We start from the raw sequence: 23,826 nt of genomic DNA, 5'->3' as shown, positions 1-23,826 counted from the left end.
ACACTTTGACAAAGACTGTAGCAGAGATTAAGAATATCTCAGTTACAGAGTAATCTTGTTGGTGTGTCACCATCGCTGAAAGAGAGCTATCTGGTGAGCATATTCTCCAAGCCTGCATTGTCTGCTCTCCTTACTTGTACCAACAAGCTCGAATTATACCTGTTGGTTCTTTGCAATAATTTATACAATTGTTATGACAATGAAGCCGAGAGGCAACCCATCGTTTTACAGAGTAGTGTTCCTTTGACATGAGAAGATCCTATGAAACATCTGGAATCTCCACTCCTTCCACATGAACTTGGTTTGGTGCTCAACGCGACACTCGTCAATATTCCAGCTATATGGCAACAGTCTGTAAGTAGTTGAGTCTGGACCAGACAATACAGTGATCAACAGCATGAACATTGATCAATGCAATTCGATGACATGTCAACCAAGTCAGCGAGTCTGACCACCTGTCGCCTGTCAAGACAAGCATTGGTTGCTGTAGCCCGGACCTTCATGGGTACCTCCTACATCAAGCTGACACTAACCCACCGGACCTTCATGGGTACCTCCTACATCAAGCTGACACTAACCCACCGGACCTTCATGGGTACCTCCTACATCAAGCTGACACTAACCCACCAGACCTTCATGGGTACCTCCTACATCAAGCTGACACTAACCCACCTTCTCTTTAAGCAATATTTATTCATGGTTTTACTTTCTGCTTCATTGTACCGACACACAAGTGTAAATGATTTATGAAGGACTTGATAGCCATTATTGTTTTCCCACATAACTCATAAATGAATCCAACAGGTTTGTTAGAATAAACATAATAAACTAAGCTTCTGCAATTCATGCAGAGTTTGGATACATTTCAATGGTGATTTGAATGTTTACACTCACTTATTCATGATCCCATCATATAATTGGCAAGCACTTTACATATGGAAAATGGAACAACAAATTGAATAATTCAACACATATTGGACAGCTGTTTGAAGAGTTTATTTAACACAAATTAGCATAAAAAATATGCACTTTGAATTAAACGGATCATACATTCCATATCCCTCTATAAAACGTTGAGCACATGATCACCATGACTTGACCTGAAAACCTCACAAACACAAGGCCTGTCACGTCGGGAGGAGAACCTGGTTTAAAAAACAACATCTGTACAAAAGTAACTGAGGTCAGAATTTGGAAATTAGAAGTACAGGTAACTGGTTCAGGACTGAGACATGAGATTCATGATGACAAATACAAACACACCTTCTCAAACTTGAATCTACCTTTTCAGATTCAAGGCCTACCTTGTACTGGTTTAACACAAACCATGTTCCTCTGAAAATGCATTATATCATTAAAGAAATTGATTCAAAACATAGGATCAAAAGACTGACGATTGCTTTAACAATCGATCTCCTCAGCAGCAATATCTGAGAAATTGATTCTAATGGTTCTATACATTTAAAAAAATAACTAAAACAGAACTCCCTATCCCCCAAATCTCACTGTTTACATTGACTTTCCTCGTGGTAACATTCCTACATGTAGGTTGTACAGCAACGAAGTGTACCACACTCGAGGTTAAGGACTACCAGATTCTTTCATAACAAAATTGGAAATGTCTTATGCTTCTTTCCAGGAGTAAAAGTAAATAAGTCAAACTCTACTGGAACTCACTGACAACACTAGGATATATTTGTAGTATACACTGAGGTGGTCATGTGAGAGCTCTTGGAAGACATCGCTTGCAATGAAACTCAAGGAAGGCAACTCATAAGTATCTACAGATAATACTAGAGTAGAGGACTAATTTGAATATATGTTAGATTATACAGAATGAAAAATATGGGGCTAAAAGTAACAAAATACAGAAATTATGTACATCTGTGCGTTTTAGGTATAAAAAAGATGCATGCAAGTAAGAGCAAATTCAATAAACAGACAACACACTAGCTGCTGACTTGACAATGAAGTTGAAGGACTAGTTGACAGGCACCACCTTCATTAGTACTAGAGTGTTCACGAACATTTCGCATCGTTACTCTTGAATGATCGAATCAATTCCTGCAGCAAACAACCTGTCATTATTGGAGGCTGATGGTACATCCATAGATGTGAAGTAAACATTCCATTCAATATATCTTAAGGTTTGAAAATTCTTCCCTTGATGGTTACTTTGAGAATAAATGCTTTAAACATTTAAATAAAAACATAAAACATAAACTTTGGAGGTAAATATGGCATGTGGTCCAATAGGAATGTCAATAAAATCTAAATTCAATAAGTGATAAAACTATGATTATGTAAATATATACATTCTTTCATTTCATTTTTAATTTAAGCTGCCTAACTAATCTAAACACAGAACTAATCAGCACTTTCAATTGACACTACAGCAAATTCAATTCACCAACACGGGGGATAAAGAATTATTATTCTTCCTACAATGAACATGATTATTAATTTCATTCATGACTACAAATGATGAGGAATAACAGTTGGTGTATCACTGTGTAGTATTGTTTAATGATATATGGCCGATGTAAATGTTTATATAACCGACATGAGTTCTATTATGTAATAATTGCATCTACTAACTGAATACAAATTGTGTAAAACAATATATATGCAAACCAGCTGGATGCTCCCTGTAGGGGTTGGAAATGTCCAATAGGCCTGTAAATACTACGTGATTATATGTAATATATTGGCACCTTGTTATGACTTCTGATCACCCAAACACCTTACTTCACGGTATAATTCCTAACTCTAACACTTTCTTCTCCCTGATCACTTCAGTTGACATAGATAGGGTAAACCTGTTGATGTTCATCCTTAAATAGGTTAATCTCATCGTCCCGGCTTCATAGCCAGGAAAGTAGTGGTTGAGGACAGCGGAGAGGCTGGTGTTGACGGGCATGTTGTATTTTTGAGGCAGCTCGAAGCGACACGCAGGGCAGGTGTAGACGTCGGCCTTGAACGATCTCTGTAGACAGGACTGGAAGACAGAAGGTATCATCTCACACAACAGCACAGCAAGGGAAGCTAACACGCCCAACTAATGGCCGCTGCATTGAAACACAATGGATTAAGACAAAGACTGAAATACTGGCTGTGCAATTACAAAATGAAGCCCATTGACATGATTAGACCACACCTAACCAGCCGTCACTTGTGTTTTTGTCTAACTTTCTTTGTTAAAACCAGTGATGACCAGCTGCCTACCTTGCAGACATTGTGAGAGCACTCCAGGGTGACCGGTTTGACGACAACATCCTGGCAACAAATACAGATGAAAGTCTCCTCTATCTTCTGGATAAATTTCTGGAAACAAAATGACTGGAGTAAGCAAAGGGTTCACACGGCATTCTTCATGGCACTGGATAAATATGTTTCTCCTTTTATATACAGGCAGGGAATGCAAATAAATATTGTCTCTCCCAGGTGTCAAATTACTTGGAAACTTTACTTACCATAGATTTGTGACAAAACACCCAAATGTTCAAGTTTCCACAATTTGTCATGGCACATTCTTCATTAGATACAGAGAGTAATTGCTTTATGCCACTGCTAGCAATATTCCAGGCATACACTATCACAGAGGGTCAATGTTAAGCCAGCATCTTCAGCTGACAGTAATCTCCCAAACCCCGTCCTATGGCTTCATTTTCATGCTTATGCAGTCTGAAGTTTTGGTTAACCCGGTTGGCTTTGTGCCAGGTTGTACGTACCGGCCGCCCCTCCTTGGTGAACTCCATCACCTCCTCCCACAGCTTCTTGTTGACCTTGTCCTCCTTGATCTTGTCCAGCTGCTCAGACTCGATCTTGAACTGAGACACCTTCGCCTTCTTGGGAGTACTCACAGGGGAGTCTGAACATAGATCAGCTGTTGAATAGGTGTGTGTGTGTGTGCGTGCGTGCGTGCGTCCGTGAAAGAGAACAAAGATTAGCTGTTGAATAGAGGTGCATGTCTTAACATAGATCAGAAGCAAAAAAACCCAACAGGTTCTGAGGTCTAAACACAGATCAACTGTTAAATATGGGCGTGTGAAGTAAGTGTCAAAACTAAACATATATCAGCTGCTAAACGTGTGTGTGTGTGTGTGTTGTAATGGCTTCACAAAGATATTTGTAGTAGTATTAGATCTTCTCCATCATTATAGGCACCCTTTGATGTTGGCATTATATCTCAAGGCAGTGGGGAAAAAATGTGCGTTCACACGCAGAAGAAATGACGTACACTGATCTAGCGCCATGTGTTCAGCTAGGAAAACAGTGAAGGTAACTCGTGTTGCCTCTACGTGCCTGTAGTACAAATATGCTCAGTTTATAGATAGAATGACAAGAACGAAATGCTCGTAAAATATTACGAGGCATGTTGTTAATGAGCAAAACAGAACTTACATTTCTGAACATGAAATTAAAGTTATAAAGTGAAAAGTCACAAATTGTGACACCACATGTGTGTTTGTGCATGCATGAGTGCCTTAACAAAGGCAGTGTGTATTACCCTCTGCCTTCCTCTTCTTGCGACCTCTGCCTTTGGGCGTGGCTTCAGCAGCCTCCTTCTCCTTCTCCTTGAGAGCCTGAGCCTCTTGGTATCCATCTGGGTACTGTAATCATAACCCAAGTCTTATTGAATAGTGCAAGGAATTAGTCATTAACACAGTGATTCTCATCAGCATATATAAGGTGTAGAAGATTTCAAACAAATTTGAAAAAAATCAGTTAAAATTTATATTAGATACAGTCGAGCACCGTTCTCTTGATATTCATGGGACCAAGAAAAAATATCGAGTTATCCGAACTTCGAGACATCTGACCAGGACATATCATCATATATCACTTTGAAAGAAAACAAAAATTAGGTTTTATGTATATGCATTTGTATATACAGTTTTAATCACAGGGGTCGTAATCACACACGATACAACTCAAGTTACAGTGACCGGCCATCTTGAATGATACAAAAGTTGGATTTATTCAACAATCGAAACAACTCAACATTCACATGCTAGTCATGCGATTACACAAAACCCTCATTGGATTCTCAATATGTTTTGATTCGAAACAATAATCCGTTATCAGTAGTGTTTAGACGTAACAAAGGGTACTCCCTAATTAATTCCTATAAATAACAAACAAGCATCACCATCAACTCAATTAGACCTAATTAGTTTACACTACCGCATCCCTTTGATTCATGCCGCACTGTGTGAAAACGTGTGGAAACAACCTCAGTTCAGAGAAATACTTGGTCATGAAAGGTAGGTGAATATTGAGTTTCTTTGCAAATACAGTGGACTCTGTCAATACCGGCCTCTCTTAACACCGGCACTCTGTCTACATCGGCACAAAGTTTCAGTCCCGGCAGAAATGCACGTTATTATCATTTAGAAACCTCTGTAAACATCGGCATCTGTCTATTCAGGATATCGGCATTGTTTTTCAGTCCCAACGAACAAGTTGTTATGAAAACGAATCTGTAAAAACCGGCACATGAAAGACGGCGTAACCCTTTGATGCAATTAGGTCCAAATGATGTAACAACACAATTCGCTGTGACTCCCGAGATTATTCAGAAACGGGAAGTGTTAATCAGTATCTTGTTAATCAGTGAGTGGTACGTAACACTTACATAGAGTAATTAATACATGTAGTGGGCAGTTTGACTGTATAAACAAGCAAGTGTTTACATTTTGTTGATTCGCGGTATTGACTCGTGATTATTCAGAAACGGAAGTGTCAATCAGTTTCTTGTTAATTAGTGAGTGGCACGTGTCACTTACATAGAGGCTTAATCGTTTGATGGCGTGTATCGCTCGAAAGCTCTGAACATCAACAATATCACTGTACTCTTGCCGAGAGTATTTTCACATTTGTAAGAAGCGATTTTATTGGATAAAGATTGGTTTCTAACGACGCTTTTCACTACACTCTGCTTATAAGGGTCGTGATTGGTCAAAATCAGACACGTGGACCCAAGCAGCCAATCATATTATGAAAATGGATACCGATCCTCGTAAAGCGAAAAGTTTTAGATTCAGACGAAAGTTTTGGGTAAAATAATGCTATTCTGAACATATTAAGAAAGACATCGCTACCTATACGTAAATCATGGAACGTATTGGACATATCGTGCTAGGTTGTGGCCTATGACAAAAATGCTTCACGCATATATTTTCACATTAAGCATCGTGTGAAAGCCGAGATGTAACTTGTCAGTGACTTGACTTACATTGCATGATCGCTCAAAAGAATGGAAATAGTAATTTTATATGTACGTTTGACAACTTTTATGAATGTTATTGTTGATTTCAATTTATTTAATGATTTCCTCGATGTTTGAAACATCGTTACTTTGCTCTTTGACAATGCTATTGTAGACCCGCTGCCGAAGCATAAACAAGAATCGTTGTTATAATTTTAATTCTGCCGATAATATATGATCAGTTGAAATTTAATAAGAGATTTCAGACATTTTTATTTGATTTAAACAACATGAATGTGCATTCAGACACTGCCTTGTTTCTTATTCAAACATCTTGTTAATGCTAAAGTGACAGTACGACAGCGAACTTCGTTGTGCGCAGGCGTCATAAGCGAACCTAGCTAAACCGGCACTCTGTCAAAACCGGCATTTTTACTTGGTCCCGACTGATGCCGGTATTGACAGAGTACACTGTATGGAGTTAAAAGGGTAATTTTGCTTGTTGGGACCATGAAATTATATCGAGACATCCGTATCGAGTTAAAAGAGCTTGAATAATGATAAATTATGAAGGATTTTGCTGGGACCGCGATGTTATATCGAGACAACCGAGATATCAAGTTATCAGAGTTCGACACAACAGTGTTCTCTTGTATATTTATTTCTGTTTTTGGGGATTCAAAATTTCATTTGCTCAAAATGTTAGGAACAAAAGAGAAACATTAAAGGGAGGGCAGGGGTACAGTTTCCTCATAATTTGATTTGCTTGCAAATTTTGTAAATGTTGAACAGACTTTTATCATAGAAGCTTTATTTATTCATATTGATAGAGAGAGTAAATGGATTTGACTTAAAAATATTTTACTGATTTCTGGTTGGCTTCTCATTCTCATAGTTTCCAACAGATTTGTAAGCCAAGTGTCAACAAAAGTCTGGCCATACTTAAAATGCAAAAATGCAAGTTACTGTGTCCAGACAAAGGTTTATCACTTTCTCCAATCTCTGCAAGAATCTACTCCTTAACTCAGGACATACTTTTACAAATGCAAACATACATATAAAGATTCAAAACCACAAGAGCAAACACCCAACTCGCACCTGCATCTCAAATCCCATCTGCTTGACACGTTTCTTCCCAGCGGCAGACCACGGCGGTGGTGTGGGGTCGTCTCGACGCAGCAGGTATCGCCAAACCAAGAAACCGGACTTGCCTGCTTCTGGCCAGTACTTCACAATCTGTAAAGAACATAGTCTTCATTTCATTCAAGGTCACTAGCCACAAGATGGAAACTTGAATGTCAGATATTTCTGATTAGATGAACCATGGACATTTTTACTGTTACAATATTTTAAAGTATAATTGGAATTTTGGACAAGAAGTCAACCAACCTCATTTCATTTTTGCAGAAGGCCTCAGATGAACAATAGACAACAATACCTGAACATGTGAACCCACCTTGTAAATACCATCATAACGATTGCCATCTAGTGGTGCATATTTGGAGTGCCTGCTTCCCTTGCAGTTTCGGACGACTCTCACAGGCTTCCCGTCCTGCCAACCCTCCTTGGAATCTGCACCATTCTTTGCATTGATGGATGCATTGCAGTTCTTGGCTAAGGCTCTGCACATACACCATATGGCTTATGTAAGAATTTATTAAAATGACATGATCGAAAAGGTGAAATATTTAAGTTTTTAATTTTCAACATTACCAACATGGCACTAAGTGAAGATGCAAATATCCAGAAGTAACAGTATATAAAGTAAAGTATTGTTTGTGACTTTTACATAACTGAACCAGTCCATCCCTGCCATCACAAACAACATGTATTTCCAGTTTTGGAAAAATCACTGCCTACTTACAATGTCAAACCAGGTAAAGTACCTCACCCCAGCTAACATAACAAATGTTTAAATGTATTTCTGATCTAACAGCATAACTTGTGGTCCTCCTACACAAATAATATATAAAACCTAACATTTGGTTGCAAATAACAGTTATCGTGCCAGTTTTCAATAAAAACTTGCAAAATTTCATTCATGTTTCTGTGAATACTTGTTCCCATTGCATACTTCGTGGGTGAGTAAAAACATGGAAAAATAAAATAAAAAATAAAAATTCAGAAAAGAAAGCACATCGAAAGGAAAAATTTCAGCATGTGTGTAACATTTTAAAATACGAAAGGGCTTCCATTTTTGCCAACTGGTGGCCCATAGATACTCCAGTGATCGATATCAACAAAGATCCATGCATTTGGGCGACAAGCACAATTATCAAGGCTTAATACCTCAACCATCAGTCATCTCCTTTGACCAGCTTAGGTTATGGACAACTAATTCTGACCTGGAATCAAAACTGGGATGACTTTTATGTCATCATTACATCTTGTTCAACTCGCAGTGAAAATATATTGACCTATCAATAAGCTTGAACATTGACATTGCTGATTTCTGAAAATGGTCCCTTTGGTCTGAGAAACAAATGCATGCCACTTACTTGTTCATCCTGGTCAGTACTTGATCACATGACTGTTCTGCTGTACGTTTATTGCCAGAGAGGTCACGACCCCCGCTTCCTGTATACGTAAACTGGTCACCATCATCCTGAAATAGTATCACAAAAGTTGCACAACACCTGATCCACTTAGTCGTCTTGCATGAGAAACACAGAGTACTTGGGACCTACTCTATCTATGAGTCCCCGTATTCCTGACAGCTTGCTCCAGCTTGAGTCTGGGAGAGCTAGGTCAGGCTGCCAGTGTCATCATGCCCTCACCCAGGTCCAGGAGCATCTAGTCTCCCCACACTAATCACGGTAGGACCCTTCCACCACAAATACAACAGCTGGAGACCTAGGTCACGCTGCCAGTGTCATCATGCCCTCACCCAGGTCCAGGAGCATCTCGTCTCCCCACACTAATCACGGTAGGACCCTTCCACCACAAATACAACAGCGTGAGTCTGGGAGACCTAGGTCACGCTGCCAGTGTCATCATGCCCTCACCCAGGTCGAGGAGCATCTCGTCTCCCCACACTAATCACAGTAGGACCATTCCACCACAAATACAACAGCTGGAGACCTAGGTCAGGCTGCCAGTGTCATGCCCTCACCCAGGTCCAGGAGCATCTCGTCTCCCCACACTAATCACGGCAGGACCCTTCCACCACAAATACAACAGCTGGAGACCTAGGTCAGGCAGCCAGTGTCATCATACCCTCACCCAGGTAGAGGAGCATCTCGTCTCCCCACACTAATCACGGTAGGACCCTTCCACCACGAATACAACAGCTGGAGTCTGGGAGACCTAGGTCAGGCAGCCAGTGTCATCATGACCTCACCCAGGTCCAGGGCAGTCTCCCCACTGTCACAGTAGGACCATTCCACCACAAATACAACAGCTGGAGTCTGGGAGACCAGGTCAGGCAGGTCAGCATACCCTCCCAGGTCGAGGAGCATCTCCCCCCACTAATCACAGTAGGACCATTCCACCACAAATACAACAGCTGGAGACCTAGGTCAGGCTGCCAGTGTCATCATGCCCTCACCCAGGTCCAGGAGCATCTCGTCTCCCCACACTAATCACGGCAGGACCCTTCCACCACAAATACAACAGCTGGAGACCTAGGTCAGGCAGCCAGTGTCATCATACCCTCACCCAGATCCAGGAGCATCTCGTCTCCCCACACTAATCACGGTAGGACCCTTCCACCACAAATACAACAGCTGGAGTCTGGGAGACCTAGGTCAGGCAGCCAGTGTCATCATGCCCTCACCCAGATCCAGGAGCATCTCGTCTCCCCACACTAATCACGGTAGGACCCTTCCACCACAAATACAACAGCTGGAGTCTGGGAGACCTAGGTCAGGCAGCCAGTGTCATCATGCCCTCACCCAGGTCCAGGAGCATCTCGTCTCCCCACACTAATCACAGTAGGACCATTCCACCACAAATACAACAGCTGGAGACCTAGGTCAGGCTGCCAGTGTCATCATGCCCTCACCCAGGTCCAGGAGCATCTCGTCTCCCCACACTAATCACAGTAGGACCCTTCCACCACAAATACAACAGCTGGAGACCTAGGTCAGGCTGCCAGTGTCATCATGCCCTCACCCTGGTCGAGGAGCATCTCGTCTCCCCACACTAATCACGGTAGGACCCTTCCACCACAAATACAACAGCGTGAGTCTGGGAGACCTAGGTCACGCTGCCAGTGTCATCATACCCTCACCCAGGTCCAGGAGCATCTCGTCTCCCCACACTAATCACAGTAGGACCCTTCCACCACAAATACAACAGCGTGAGTCTGGGAGACCTAGGTCAGGCAGCCAGTGTCATCATGCCCTCACCCAGGTCGAGGAGCATCTCGTCTCCCCACACTAATCACAGTAGGACCCTTCCACCACAAATACAACAGCTGGAGTCTGGGAGACCTAGGTCAGGCAGCCAGTGTCATCATGCCCTCACCCAGGTCCAGGAGCATCTCGTCTCCCCACACTAATCACGGTAGGACCCTTCCACCACAAATACAACAGCTGGAGTCTGGGAGACCTACAGGTCACGCTGCCAGTGTCATCATACCCTCATCCAGGTCCAGGAGCATCTTGTCTCCCCACACTAATCACGGTAGGACCATTCCACCACAAATACAACTCCTGCACCAAATATAAGTATTTGGAATTGTTTACCTCAGTGACTGATGCACGTACCTTGTCATCCTCGTAGCCTCCTGACAACACAATGGAGTACGCTCCCTCGTCTTCACGGCCATGGATGCCGGCAACATGGGGGCGATGACATCCTGCTTCGCTGACCTGACACAGACACACCAGTCTAATATAACCATGGAGTCTCACAGACACACCAGTCTAATATAACCATGGAGTCCCACAGACACACCAGTCTAATATAACCATGGAGTCTCACAGACACACCAGTCTAATATAACCATGGAGTCTCACAGATACACCAGTCTAATATAACCATGGAGTCTCACAGACACACCAGTCTTATATAACCATGGAGTCCCACAGACACACCAGTCTAATATAACCATGGAGCCTCAGACACACCAGTCTAATATAACCATGGAGTCTCACAGACACACCAGTCTAATATAACCATGGAGTCCCACAGACACACCAGTCTAATATAACCATGGAGTCTCACAGACACACCAGTCTAATATAACCATGGAGCCTCAGACACACCAGTCTAATATAACCATGGAGTCTCACAGACACACCAGTCTAATATAACCATGGAGTCTCACAGACACACCAGTCTAATATAACCATGGAGTCTCACAGACACACCAGTCTAATACAAGAAGACAAAGTCATCAATATCCCCCGCAATGGCAAAATACTCTTCGTGATTATGTCTACGAGTTATGATTATGTCAAATATTTAGGTGTGTATATAGAAAAGTGGAAGGAGAGTATTGAAAGGTTTTTAAAGTTCTGCTCCAGAAAGCAGCACTATCACCAATTTCAGGCTAAGTCAAACTTGTTGCCATGGAAATGCCAAAAATATTTTATTCAGAATTCCAAAACTACCAAAAGGCACCAGTACACCACCAGACCAATCTAAGTGCCAAATTTGGTGAAGAAATATTGAACGGTTTTAGAGTTCTGCTCCGGAAAAGAGCACTACCACTAATTTCAGTCAAAGTCGAACTTGTTGCCATGGAAACGCCAAAAAAATATTTAATTCAGAATTCCAAAACTACCAAAAGGCACCAGTGCACCACCAGATCCATGTACATGTATGTGTACTGAGTATTTCTGCTCCAAGGGGACCGCGAGCATCTACTGATATCTCAGTCAGACATACCTGTACCCTGAACTTCCACATCATGCCGACCTCAACGCCAGGCACTGGGCCGAAGTGGTTGGGGGGAACAAGCGTACACATCTTAGTCCGTCCCACACACGCCATACCCTGAAGGAAAAACATCAAGCATTGTCACTAAGGTGACATAATCGCCCGCCGCAAATGATCAAATCAAACTTATTAAGTAATGAAAGTTTAAGTTAAATGTCAACAAAAACATGACCAGTCAACCTCTGTTGATATCTTGCTCTTTAGGTGTTCAAACACACACATATTTTCAAGACTGACTTTGACCTTGACATGAATGTCACAGTGTATTATATATGCAAAAATAGTACTAAAGAAATTGCTTTTTGAAAAACATTTAAGGGAAGTCTTGAAAGTCTTTGAAAAAAATCCAGTGAACCCTTCTTGAAATATCTTGCTGACAATTCAGGTTAACATGCTGAAATCTTCAAAGTGTCTCTGTGACCATGAAAATTAAGTGAAGGTCACCAAAATCGAATGGGCCCTGCGCCTTTCCTAGATAAAGCTTTGTATTGAATATGATGAAAATCCAGTGAACGCTTCTTGAGATAGCTTAACATGCAGGTGAAACTTTACAGTCCCCTTGTTGACCTTGAAATGAAGGTCAAGGTCACCAAACCTGACTTGGACCTTTCTAATACTGTGATGAACCTAGGTACCAAATATGAAAAGAATCTAGCGAATGGTTCTTAAGATATTCCAATTCGTACAGACAGACGGAGGGAGCCTAATACTATATCCCCCGCTTCGCGCTAAACGTGCAGCGGGGGATAACAATTTAATAAACACTTTGGCATGTGGGCATTTCTCTTGCTGCTTAGGTATCTAAGGAGAAGCTTTCACGTGGTATTTTAGTGTTTCAAATCCTTCCATCTGATGACCGACCCTATACACCATCTTTATGGGTGTACTTCTGCAAGATTACGAACTACACACATCTTCATGCATACACGTCACAAATCTCCACATGTAATGTGAGCACGCCAGAGGGGTAAAAATGTATCATACCTTTCCCCAGTCACGACTGCTTTTGGAAGTAGCAGACGCCATCTTTGATTTCTTTTTGCTCTCCTTCAGTTTCTCTCCAGCCTTGACAACACTGTTGGTGTCCACTTTGCAGGACGGACAGTACCTGAAGAACATTGTAGCCAGTCACTTCCATGATCAGCCTAGATGCCCTCCTTCCACAGGGACACAAACTTAGCAATACAACTGTTGCAATACTTGTAATATGTATTAATCTATGTTAACAAACATTTTCTTATTGGTTGGCTAATCACAGGATGAAGTGATTGTACATTTAGGTCCCAACTGCTACATGAAATGAAAGTAAAGGTTCTCAGCAAGAAAGACACAGTATTGTGAACCAGGCCCATTAAATTAGGGAGATGAGACTATTCCTCACCATTCATCATCATCGGGCACTGTCTCTAGGGGTGGGTTGAGGCAGTCGAGGTGATACGCCTGGTCGCACTCATCACACAGGATCTGTCGATCCGGGTTGTCCTTCCCTCCACACACGCAACACGCACAGTGTTTACACTTCCTTCGGGGGTTGTCGTGGCAATGATCACACTCCGGCTTGTTCTTACCTGCCCAACATTCATCCTGTTACAAAACTGTGGTCAACTCAACCATTTCCCTCTTTCAAATTATTGATCTAGTGAGGTGTGCACATTAAATGCTAAAACAGAAGCAGCCCCTTACAAATGCCAGCAAAACCTCCCCCTGAAAAGCTCTCCTATGAACCATTTTGACTTCTGAAAATCAGGCGACATCACCAGTCATCTTGTTATTGTAATGCTGAGAAATCACTCCCGTAACTCGAGCTACAGTATAAATGGGACTTCCGGTCCCATGACAATACATCTGCTCAAGGTAAACATCCCAAAAGCAACAGAACATTAAACAGGGCCTCCCATGTGTCTAGCTATCTGTTCAGTAGCAAATAAGTGCATAAGCCCAGTGTTCGAAATACCTGCCAGTCAGGTTATTTTCAACACGGACTGCCAGATTCTCAAATTCACCTGCCCGACGGTCGGGTTAAAAATTGGACATGTGTATGAAGATATTTTGATGGCAGGTAAGTTTTGGTCAGGGCTGGCAAGTTTTACATCTAACCAGCTCTGTTGGTCTGGCTGAAATTTTGGGGAGTTTCATACTCTGAAAAGCCCTCATAAAACATCACACAAACACTGGGATGGTTCCCTACACAAGAATCAGAGCTCCTTTAAGGAGCATCATGCTTGTGACCACGACCTTCAATGGTCATCCCAAATCCTACCTCCTCAAACCCACCAACATGATATTTTGTTGTACAACAATGTTGGGAAGATACATGCTTGAGATTGAGGTCTTGAAAGTGAATTTGACCTTTATTATCAGTGGCAAATATTTCAAGAATATTACCAAGATTTACAATCTTACAATTGGTCTTAAAAGGTGATATATATTATGGCATAAGCAGTCCTAAGTCTTGGATGAAGGTCTAACAAGAAACGTACGTTTGGCAGGTGATATTGCTGGATTATCGGCATCTCGCGTCTCATTGAGTTGAGTGCCTGCCTTCTCGATACTGAAGATCTCATCCACAAATAGAACCTTGCAATCTTCGAGGGGCATGAGGTCAGCACTGAAACAGACAAGTCCATCCACATTCACAAACCTTTTTTTTGTATTGTTTCATTTGTCGTTTGACGCTGCACTCAGCAATATTCCAGCTACATGGCTGCGGTCTGTAAATAATTCAGTCTGGACGAGACATTCCAGTGATAAAAAATCTCTGTCTATGCACTCGGGATGCAATGACATGCCAACCAAGTCAGAGAGCCTGACCACCATATCTTGTTAGCTGCCTCTTACAAGCTGAAGACCAATTCAGACCTATCTGTTCCAATCTACCCAACAACCACTACAACATAGCGTCGAAGATATGCAGACATTGAAGCATTCAGCTTCTGTTCACGTCTACTCTAAAAATTTATGAAAACTGTATTTTGTTCAAGGAATATTCATTAAAAGCACGGGGCAAGATATCATTCAATGCAATAGCGGTCAATACTTTAACCAGGTTTACTTTTGCCCTGACTCTCACCCGATGAAAACTGTTCCCATAACTTCCTTGATCGTTCGTGTGTCTCGCTTCCCTGAGACGATGCAGTCGTACCAGAACCCTCTCTCTGCATGGTCATCATAATTGTAGTTAACCAGCACATGATCACCACACTTGACATCGCTTAGCTTCACCTTCTGCCTGGCCCGGGGTCGGATGTTATTTGAGCTGACCTCCACCACATCTTCCTCGTACCTGTGTCAACACGAAACGCAAATCACTGCAGTGATGTCTTCAAACACGACACACTGCCACGACATACGGCTGTGTAGGTGTTCTGCATGTTTACCTTATACAGTGTACCCACAGCCAGTCAGTTTTGGAGATGCCATTTTATCTACATCTACTGGTCATGCACCAAATAGAGATGTTCCTTTATGGAAAATTTGCAGAAGTACCCAGAAACCTACAAATCAGCTAACTGACCATTACATATTAACTAAATATAAAGCCTCCATACATTCAAATATCCACATGATTTATAAGCACTGGTCAAGTTACTATTTACTTTTTTGTTAGTTATCATGAACTGTAATGTGTATTCGCTACTGTAAAAATGCAACAAAAATAAAAAAATTATTAACAAAATATATGGTGTTAAAACACAAGTGGCACGATTGGATCGGAAGCTTACATTCAAGGCACTGGAGATCAATGGCCTCTTAGCGAGGATCTTTTGCATTGGAATATAGCTGAATTCTACTGTTGAAGACATCGCCTACTGGTATTTTGATCAACTAAGTTTTGATCAACTAATTCCTCAAGGTAACGTCATTGTAACTGTTCAGAAATAGGAAATATATGGGGATTAAAAATACATACAAACCTTGTACCTTTTACAATTCTAGCTTTAGATTATATTCAAAAGATGCCACAACAAGGGCACATGTCACGCTCCTCAGTCTAGATATTCAATATCAGCAGATTGTCAAGACCTCTTTCACCAAGGTGTTTTTTTACAAACATGCAACTGTGCTGAGCTAAACCCACATGCAACTGGTGCACTGTTGATTGGAACTGGGGCTACTTTCATGAAGCAACCTTCCATTCTTTAACACTGCACTATGGTTAGCTTAGTGACTTACAATCACCTCAGTGCTTAGTGAAAGGAAGCCCAGTTGGGGCTATAGCAGATAAAATACCGACGCCTGTGTTTACTGCAAACAGCACCAAGCTCAAGAACAGTAGTTAGGAAACTAGCAAGATTGCTATTATCTCTGGGATGTCAATTTCTTGTCAAACAATTACAGATAATGTCATTTGACCATTTGTTTTAACAAGATGTCATGCTTGGACAAAGAAAATTTCGCTTCTTTACAACAATATACATAGTAAGTAATGTACGTCAACGTGAAATAGATCACAGAAAAATCAAAACACTGTCATTGTCATGATCAGTTACTATAAAGTATCATATTACTGGCTAGGATTGTGTGGCATTCTTAAAATCTGCAATTCCAATGGAAGGTTACAGATATTTGAAACTTGGAGAATAGAGTACTGTTTCCTTAATGACTCAGGTGTCTGGTGAAGTGTGTTTTAAACATGGCTGATGAGTGATCCTCTGCTAGAACAACTGAGTATGTCGTTAGTTGCTAACATGGTTGAGTGTAAACACATCCTATTACACATTAGCTGTTGCGAAAACAATCAAGGAATTAACCTGGGTTTTTAACCCCTAAATACACAATTGCACATTTAATATTTGACATTCCCGTTTCTCCCACTTTCTCAGGCTCATTCCTCTATTGGTTGTAAGTCCCCTGTACCCTCGAAACACATGACCCATGTTGTAAGTCCCCTGCACCCTCGAAACACGACCCATGTTGTAAGTCCCCTGCACCCTCGAAACACATGACCCATGTAAGTCCCCTGCACCCTCGAAACACATGACCCATGAGAATCCACAGACATGTAACGTTCCTGAAAAAGAAAGCAACAACACCCCAGCAACCTAAATGAATAAGTAAATACATATAAGGCCAATCAGGCCTTATATACTTCCATCCGATGGTCTTTAACCGTAATGAATACAGATCAGCAGGACCACATAGTTTCAGCACAAGTGTTAAACAGATGCTGAAGAATTTGAGAATGTAAACCCAGTAAAATCTAAAACGTATAATTCATGTACCTAGCATAACATACAACTTCATAACTAATAAACAACTTCCTTCCGTCCTGACACTTACCCTTCAAAAATGAGATGATACACATATCCATCTGTGGTCTTTGGGTTGATAATGTCTTTGGATAACTCGAACTTTTCATTTGCATTTTCATCAACACTTTTCATTTCAACATTTGTGTCATTCTCACTATTTACACATTCCTTGGAATTTTCGTTAGAGTGTGCTGTTCCAGGAGTAGATTCTGTGTTTGTGTCTGTATTTTCACTCTTTACCTCCTGACTGCCTTCTCCCTGCTGTGAATCTGGGTTTGCAATGTCTCGTTTCACTGGTGTTGTCGCTCCACCACAATCCATCACTTCATGCTTAACACCCACTTTCGTCTTTTCTTTTTCCAACATACTCTTGAACTCAGCATTTTCACCGAGTATAGTCCGAGATGTAGATGCTGAAGTTTTACTACTGTCTGATTTTGATGAACTAACATCCTCTTCTTTTTCATCTTTCTTCTTTCGAATTTTCAAGATCTTTGCCTCAAACCACGCCCCAATGGTGACATCTCTAGCATCGATGACATCTCCAAGCTGCCAATAAATAAAAATATCACAATACAAAAAAAAAAAGAGATTAAAGCTATATATGCTGTAAATGGTCATATTTATTGTCAACACTATTAATTATAGCATCTTTCCCCATGTGAAAAATCACGGTTTGGGCAGCTGGAGCCCAATTGAGACAAACTGCATCATAATATTTTCATCAACATTCTCGTACAATATTACCAAATTTGAAAATATCTTAACTCTTTCAACACCAGTCAACCAGAGGCATTTATTGCCATGACACCGAGTTTCCAGAGACTCCAAGGTCATAAATGGAGCCTATGTTTATGAAGGAAATTATAAGCTTGTAAAACGTTGATAAATATGACATCTCATACACCATTTAAAAGATCTAAGCTTGTCAAACGTTGATAAATATGAAATTTATTTTTATAATACAATTCAAATAATACAACTACAACTTAAATAAATTTATTTTTTAATGAAAATGCAAGTTTACATTTATAATGTCCAGATAAACCACGAAAGAAGCAAACACTATGGCGATTTTTTTCCATTTGTGACATGTCATAACATGCCCGTGACATTTTCTTTTATATTTTCATTTTTACGTAATCAGAGAATTATTATAAAAAGATTTCTTAAATAATATGTATGGTCGCCTATTTCCTGACATCAGTGGCTTTTCGCTCGGTAACATGACACAACAACGGAAAATACCTCCGTTTTTGAAGCTTCATTTGAATATCATGCGAGGCGAATCGTTTGATGTTGGGCATCGTTCGAAAGCTCTGAACATCAACAATATCACTGTACCCTTGCCGAGAGTATTTTCACACTTGTAAGAAGCGATTTTATTGGATAAAGATTGGTTTCTAATGACGCTTTTTCGCCACCGTCTGCTATAAGGGTCGTGATTGGTCAAAATCAGACACGTGACCTAAGGCAGCCAATCATATTACGGCAATGGATACCGTCCTCGTAAACGAAACCTTTAGATTTAGACGAAAGTTTTGGGTAAAATAATGCTATTCTGAACATATTAAGCAAGACATCGCTACCTATATGTAAATTATGGGATTTATTTGACGTATTGTGCTAGGTTATGACCTGTGACAAAAATGCTTCATGCAAATATTTTTGCATTAAACATCGTGTCCGAGCGTGAAGATTGAGGCGGCGAGAGCCGAGATGTCACTTGTCAGTGACTTGACTTGCATTACATGATCGCACAAAAAGATGGAAATAGTAATTTTATATGTACGTTTGACAACTTTTATGAATGCTGTTGTTGATTTTATTCATTAGTTTATTCAATTTATTTAATGATTATCTCGAAACATCGTTACTTTGCTCTTTGACAATGTTATTGTGGACCCGCTGCCGAAGCATGTGTCCGAGAATCGTTGCTTTAAATCACATTGCGAAAAATAGTTTATAATTTTAATTCTGCCGATAATATATGATCAATTGAAATTTAATAAGTGTTTTCAGACATTGTGAAATGTGATGGATTTAATATATGAATCATAAGTCAGGTAAGTTCCTAAAATTTTGACGTGACTACTGCCTGGCCGATTAATCGGCCTCCGGTCTCTGGGGACTCATAACGTTGTGGCCGCTTAAGCGGCCTGCGGTGTTGAATGGGTTAAGAAGGATATTTTGGCAACAATCTGTCAATGTCAAAGAGGTGCATGTGTGTTGATGCGCATGATTGATATCATGTGTACTGATCTAGTAATTCGGTACGTGGATTGTATGGTTTGACATTTAAAGACACACTCTGCAATTTTCCAGCTATATGACGACAGTCTGTAAATTGAGTCTGGACCAGTCAATCCAGTGATCAACATCATGAACATCTATCTTTGTAACTGGGATATGATAATAATTAGGAACAATGCCATTAACCAAGTTACCAGGCCCAGCAAATTGACCCGCACATATGTTGCTGAGGCCTTGAACTGAACTGAACTCATTAATACTTGTCACATGAATCCAAGGTCACTCCTCGGTCACATGACACACTTCAGTCTTAAAGATGTGGTCAAATTAATATTTCTAACCAAGAACGGCAAATAATAAAGGCGATTTTCTCAGATTTCTAGGCAATATTAGAGACACTGTTGTACAATTACAATCAAAACATCAAATGACGCCATGAGTAAACTGTAGATGCTGTGTGTAGTTATGGTTGCTAGCCAGCTGGTGGCCTGGTAACATGACATTTGATTATTCACCAGAGCACAGAGTCAATTACATGTCTCCGTGACAACCATCCTTGTAGAGCCTGGGTGTGCTCACCTTATACAAACTGTCAGAGCAGTCCTCATCTTCTGTCTCACAGCTACCGGAGGCAGTCTCTGGCTTTGGAGATGGAGGCTGAAGAGACACAATTGCAGCTTAGTGTTCATTCGCACAGACAAGGAAACAGCATTATCACTTTTTGTTAATAAGAATATTGTGTAGCAAAAGATATAATTCCAGGGGAAAATCTACCTTCTGGTTTTCCTTATCTGAGCTGTTTCCATCCTCTCCTGCACTGGAGTAGCCAGAGCTCTTGTCTCCAGAATCTGATGCAGCTTTACACCCTGGTGTAACGAGCAACTGGATCAAGTCATTCACATTGACGCCATAGTCAAACAGTGTATGGGCGTCGACAAGCTGAAACAACAAAATGTAAGCAGTTAGAAAACTGGCACTTAAAGAAACCTTAAAGGTCACATGCAACCAAAAAATCAAACATAATTAAAACAAAATTATCACTTATTCATGACATATAATATACATTGCTGGTTATGAAAAAACATATAAACAAAATTATAAGCGTACAATCGCAAATCAAAAGTGCAATATTGTGTACTTGGGTTTACTTCCCAAGAAACGAAGCAGCCGGGATACCGAACCCAGTCAGAGCGGGTGGGTGTGCACTCAAGTGTAACGGCTGGTTCATTTGCAGATGCCCTCACGGCTCATTGTGTGTGTATATATATAGAGATGTTGGGTTTTGTAAATACATGCTCATTTTTTGTGTATAACATTTTGCAATCAACAGACATCATAACATGTCATGTGTTCAAGTATCACACCTGCCTGTCTGTGTAATTACATAATGTGACAGAGACCGAACACGGGCCATAAATCAATGCGTTTTGTTTATGGTGTATAGCCTGATAGGTGTTAAGTTCAAATTGCATGTTGTCAGTGATCGAAGTTGTGTATTGAATATTGTCATTAGCAAACAGGCAGGCAGACACACAGGTGTCAATAAAATAAGACATTGAGTTTTGTCTGTGACAACGACATATCTATATCACAGTTAGAAATTCTGTCAACGCTAAATAATGAAATTGCTTTTAAGTATCGAACTGACAAAGTGACTCGGTAAGAAGAACGTGTGGTGAAATAGACAAATGAAATTATATAAACAGTTTATTTACTGTCATAACATATAAAAAAGCTCGCGCCTGTGAGATATCAACAAAACATTAGGAAAATAGCTCACACCAAAGCCTTCACCGAGTATTCACCGGACAGCCCGCTTCCAAGTTGCGCTAACATATTTCACTGCGCACGTGCTATGAGCGCAGCCCAGCTGTTGAAACCGGTTTTCCCCCGAAAAGTCAGGACAATTAGTGAATCGTTTGAACTCCCATTTTGCGCGGGTTTTTTTCATCGCGTTATTTTTCAACTTTATAAGTTGAATTTGCATTTTTGATGATTTGTTTCGGTAAGTCCATACCGAAAAGGTATCAGAATCTGCAAAGTTGTGTTTTACGTTGCATGTGACCTTTAAAATAGTGGCACCATACAGTAACGTAACTCACACTGTCTCATCATAGCTCATTGTCAGGGCTCGATTTAAGAGATGTTAACCCACTTGCACTAGGTGCAACCTAAGATAAAAACCTAGTTGCACCAGTCAAATTCCAGTTGCACTGTTTTTATTGCAATATGTAACATCAGAAATATGCTACTGAATTATTTAGATGTTTTATTCAGAAGCTTACCCACTCAAAAATTGACTTGCACCTGGTGCAAGTTAGAGTAATAACTAGGTTGCACTTTGTAATATTGGGTTCCACCAGTGCAAGTAACAAAGCACTAAATCGAGCCATGATTGTGATCAGTCAAAAGTTTCAAAAGTCAGTAAAGGATGGTTATGAAAGTGTAAATCGTCCATCGCTAGATCACATTTAAAAGCATTTGCTGCAGTTCAATCCATTATGGCGGCCATATAATTCCTGTGCTCTTTTACATATCAGAGATAAAACAAATACCATTTTTGAGTGCACCACCCTCATTGAAATTGAAAATTGTAAATAACGTCCATTGAAAACATCATCAAGGGCCATTATTTCACAAATTAAACACATACACTGCAATAAAATAAACAAACTAATTATTCTCAGGGGTCTCAGATAAAATCCAAAATTATCCCTATGTTTTTGCATTTCCCAGTTTTCTGAGTGCTCTCAAGACAGGGTTGACTTTTTCTAACTGTAACTATGTCACTAGCACCGTGAGCCCAGAACTACTACATAGATAAGGACTGACGGAGTTTGCGGGAGACACCAGAAATGGGCTTCACACATTGTACCCATGTGGGGATTCAAACCCGGGTCTTCGGCGTGACGAGCCAACGCTTTAACCACTAGGCTACCCCACCGCCCCATATAGATAAGGAAGTCGTCAAGAATTGAGGTGTTCTCAATCTGCATGGTCTGAGTCCAAGTGAACCCTGTAAAATAAGACCCGCCTGACTGACCGAACGATACAGGATAGATTCCTGACAGACGGTCTAAATTTACAGCTAGCCAGCCTGATGGTCTGGTAAAACATCCGAGTAAATTCACCATATCTTAAATTCTAATTATTCATTGTAACTAAAAATTTATATATTTTCTTTGGATTGTCTGGTCTGGTTAAATCCAATTTGGGCTGGTAACATTTTGAAGTTATCAGCTCTGATTTCTGGTTGGGTTTTGGGCTCATTTCAAACACTGAAGTGAATGGGTCATGCTGAAAACAGTGGTGGAGTTCCATTGTGTGGAACTGATGCAGTAAACTGGTCTACCGTGTCCTAAGTGGTCATATCCTGATCAACCGCCAGGGATAAGTAGGCTTACTGATGGGGTACATAACAGGTTCTTCAGGAAGAAATGATTGAGGATTTTATTTGGCGAGAAAACTTTCCAAAGTTGGTTAACTGTGATGATGTTGACGACGTTTAACCTCAGGCTGTCAGTATCGAAAGAACACATTTTCAAATTGACCTGAGGTCATGACTCTCCAAAGGGCAGTGTGACCTGAAACTCGAGGCCTGATGCGCTTGATTCTTTCCACATTTTTCACATATGCACATAAACATACAATATATCAGATCAAATGGCAATACACTTTCATAACGTAATCTTACACATCTTATATACGAACACAATCTCGACAATTGTAATGACCAAACTATAGTTTCCAAAACAAGGTTGGCAATACTCATTTTGCATAAGCGCAATGCCAATAAAAGTAGATCAACAGTTGTTTTGTAAAGAAAACAAATACGGGGGTTAAAATGTGAACCAAAAATGATCAACCTGTTTTCCTCGAAAAAAAAGACGCTGTGTTTCCACGGGGGCTTCGAATGGATCCACTAATTTTTGGCGCAACTCCTCTATTTTCGTCAGTTTTGATAAGTCATCCACGCGAACAGTCTTCTTTCCATCTATGCTTCGGACCTGGATCCACATCGTGGCTTGTCTTTTCAGATTTAACCACTTGTGCTATTACTTAGCCCGAGCACACAATGTTGACAAACCCTGTTCTGCTTCACATGGAATACTGGCGGGAAAATCTGTCACATGGTACAACAATGTCCTATTTATAGATATTCATTGAAAAGGTGGAATGGTAACACCGAAATTGGAATGTGTATATATTCCGCCATTGGTCACG

The 23,826-nt window shown here is 40.7% G+C and overlaps 1 protein-coding gene across 1 annotated transcript; it reads right to left on the bottom strand.

The window, feature by feature from the left end:
• Positions 1-977: 977 nt before the first annotated feature.
• LOC124270277 (E3 ubiquitin-protein ligase UHRF1-like) lies at positions 978-23,720 on the bottom strand. Its single transcript, XM_046705322.1, has 17 exons — positions 23,469-23,720; positions 20,377-20,541; positions 20,182-20,259; positions 17,378-17,898; positions 15,168-15,380; positions 14,578-14,705; positions 13,479-13,665; positions 13,082-13,205; positions 12,047-12,154; positions 10,921-11,025; positions 8,710-8,816; positions 7,668-7,833; positions 7,310-7,447; positions 4,511-4,613; positions 3,732-3,871; positions 3,226-3,324; positions 978-2,998 (listed from the first exon to the last, which is right to left on the bottom strand). Exons 1-17 carry the CDS (start codon positions 23,619-23,621, stop codon positions 2,750-2,752), a joined length of 2,784 nt encoding a protein of 927 aa, XP_046561278.1. The 5' UTR covers positions 23,622-23,720; the 3' UTR covers positions 978-2,749.
• Positions 23,721-23,826: the final 106 nt, after the last annotated feature.

The sequence above is a fragment of the Haliotis rubra genome, unplaced genomic scaffold, assembly GCF_003918875.1.
Source record: "Haliotis rubra isolate DU_JTF1 unplaced genomic scaffold, ASM391887v1 Scf102, whole genome shotgun sequence".
NCBI classification, from domain to species: Eukaryota; Metazoa; Mollusca; class Gastropoda; order Lepetellida; family Haliotidae; genus Haliotis; species Haliotis rubra.
The sequence above is the reverse complement of the archived record's forward strand: the minus strand, read 5'-3'. Positions and strand labels throughout refer to the sequence as shown.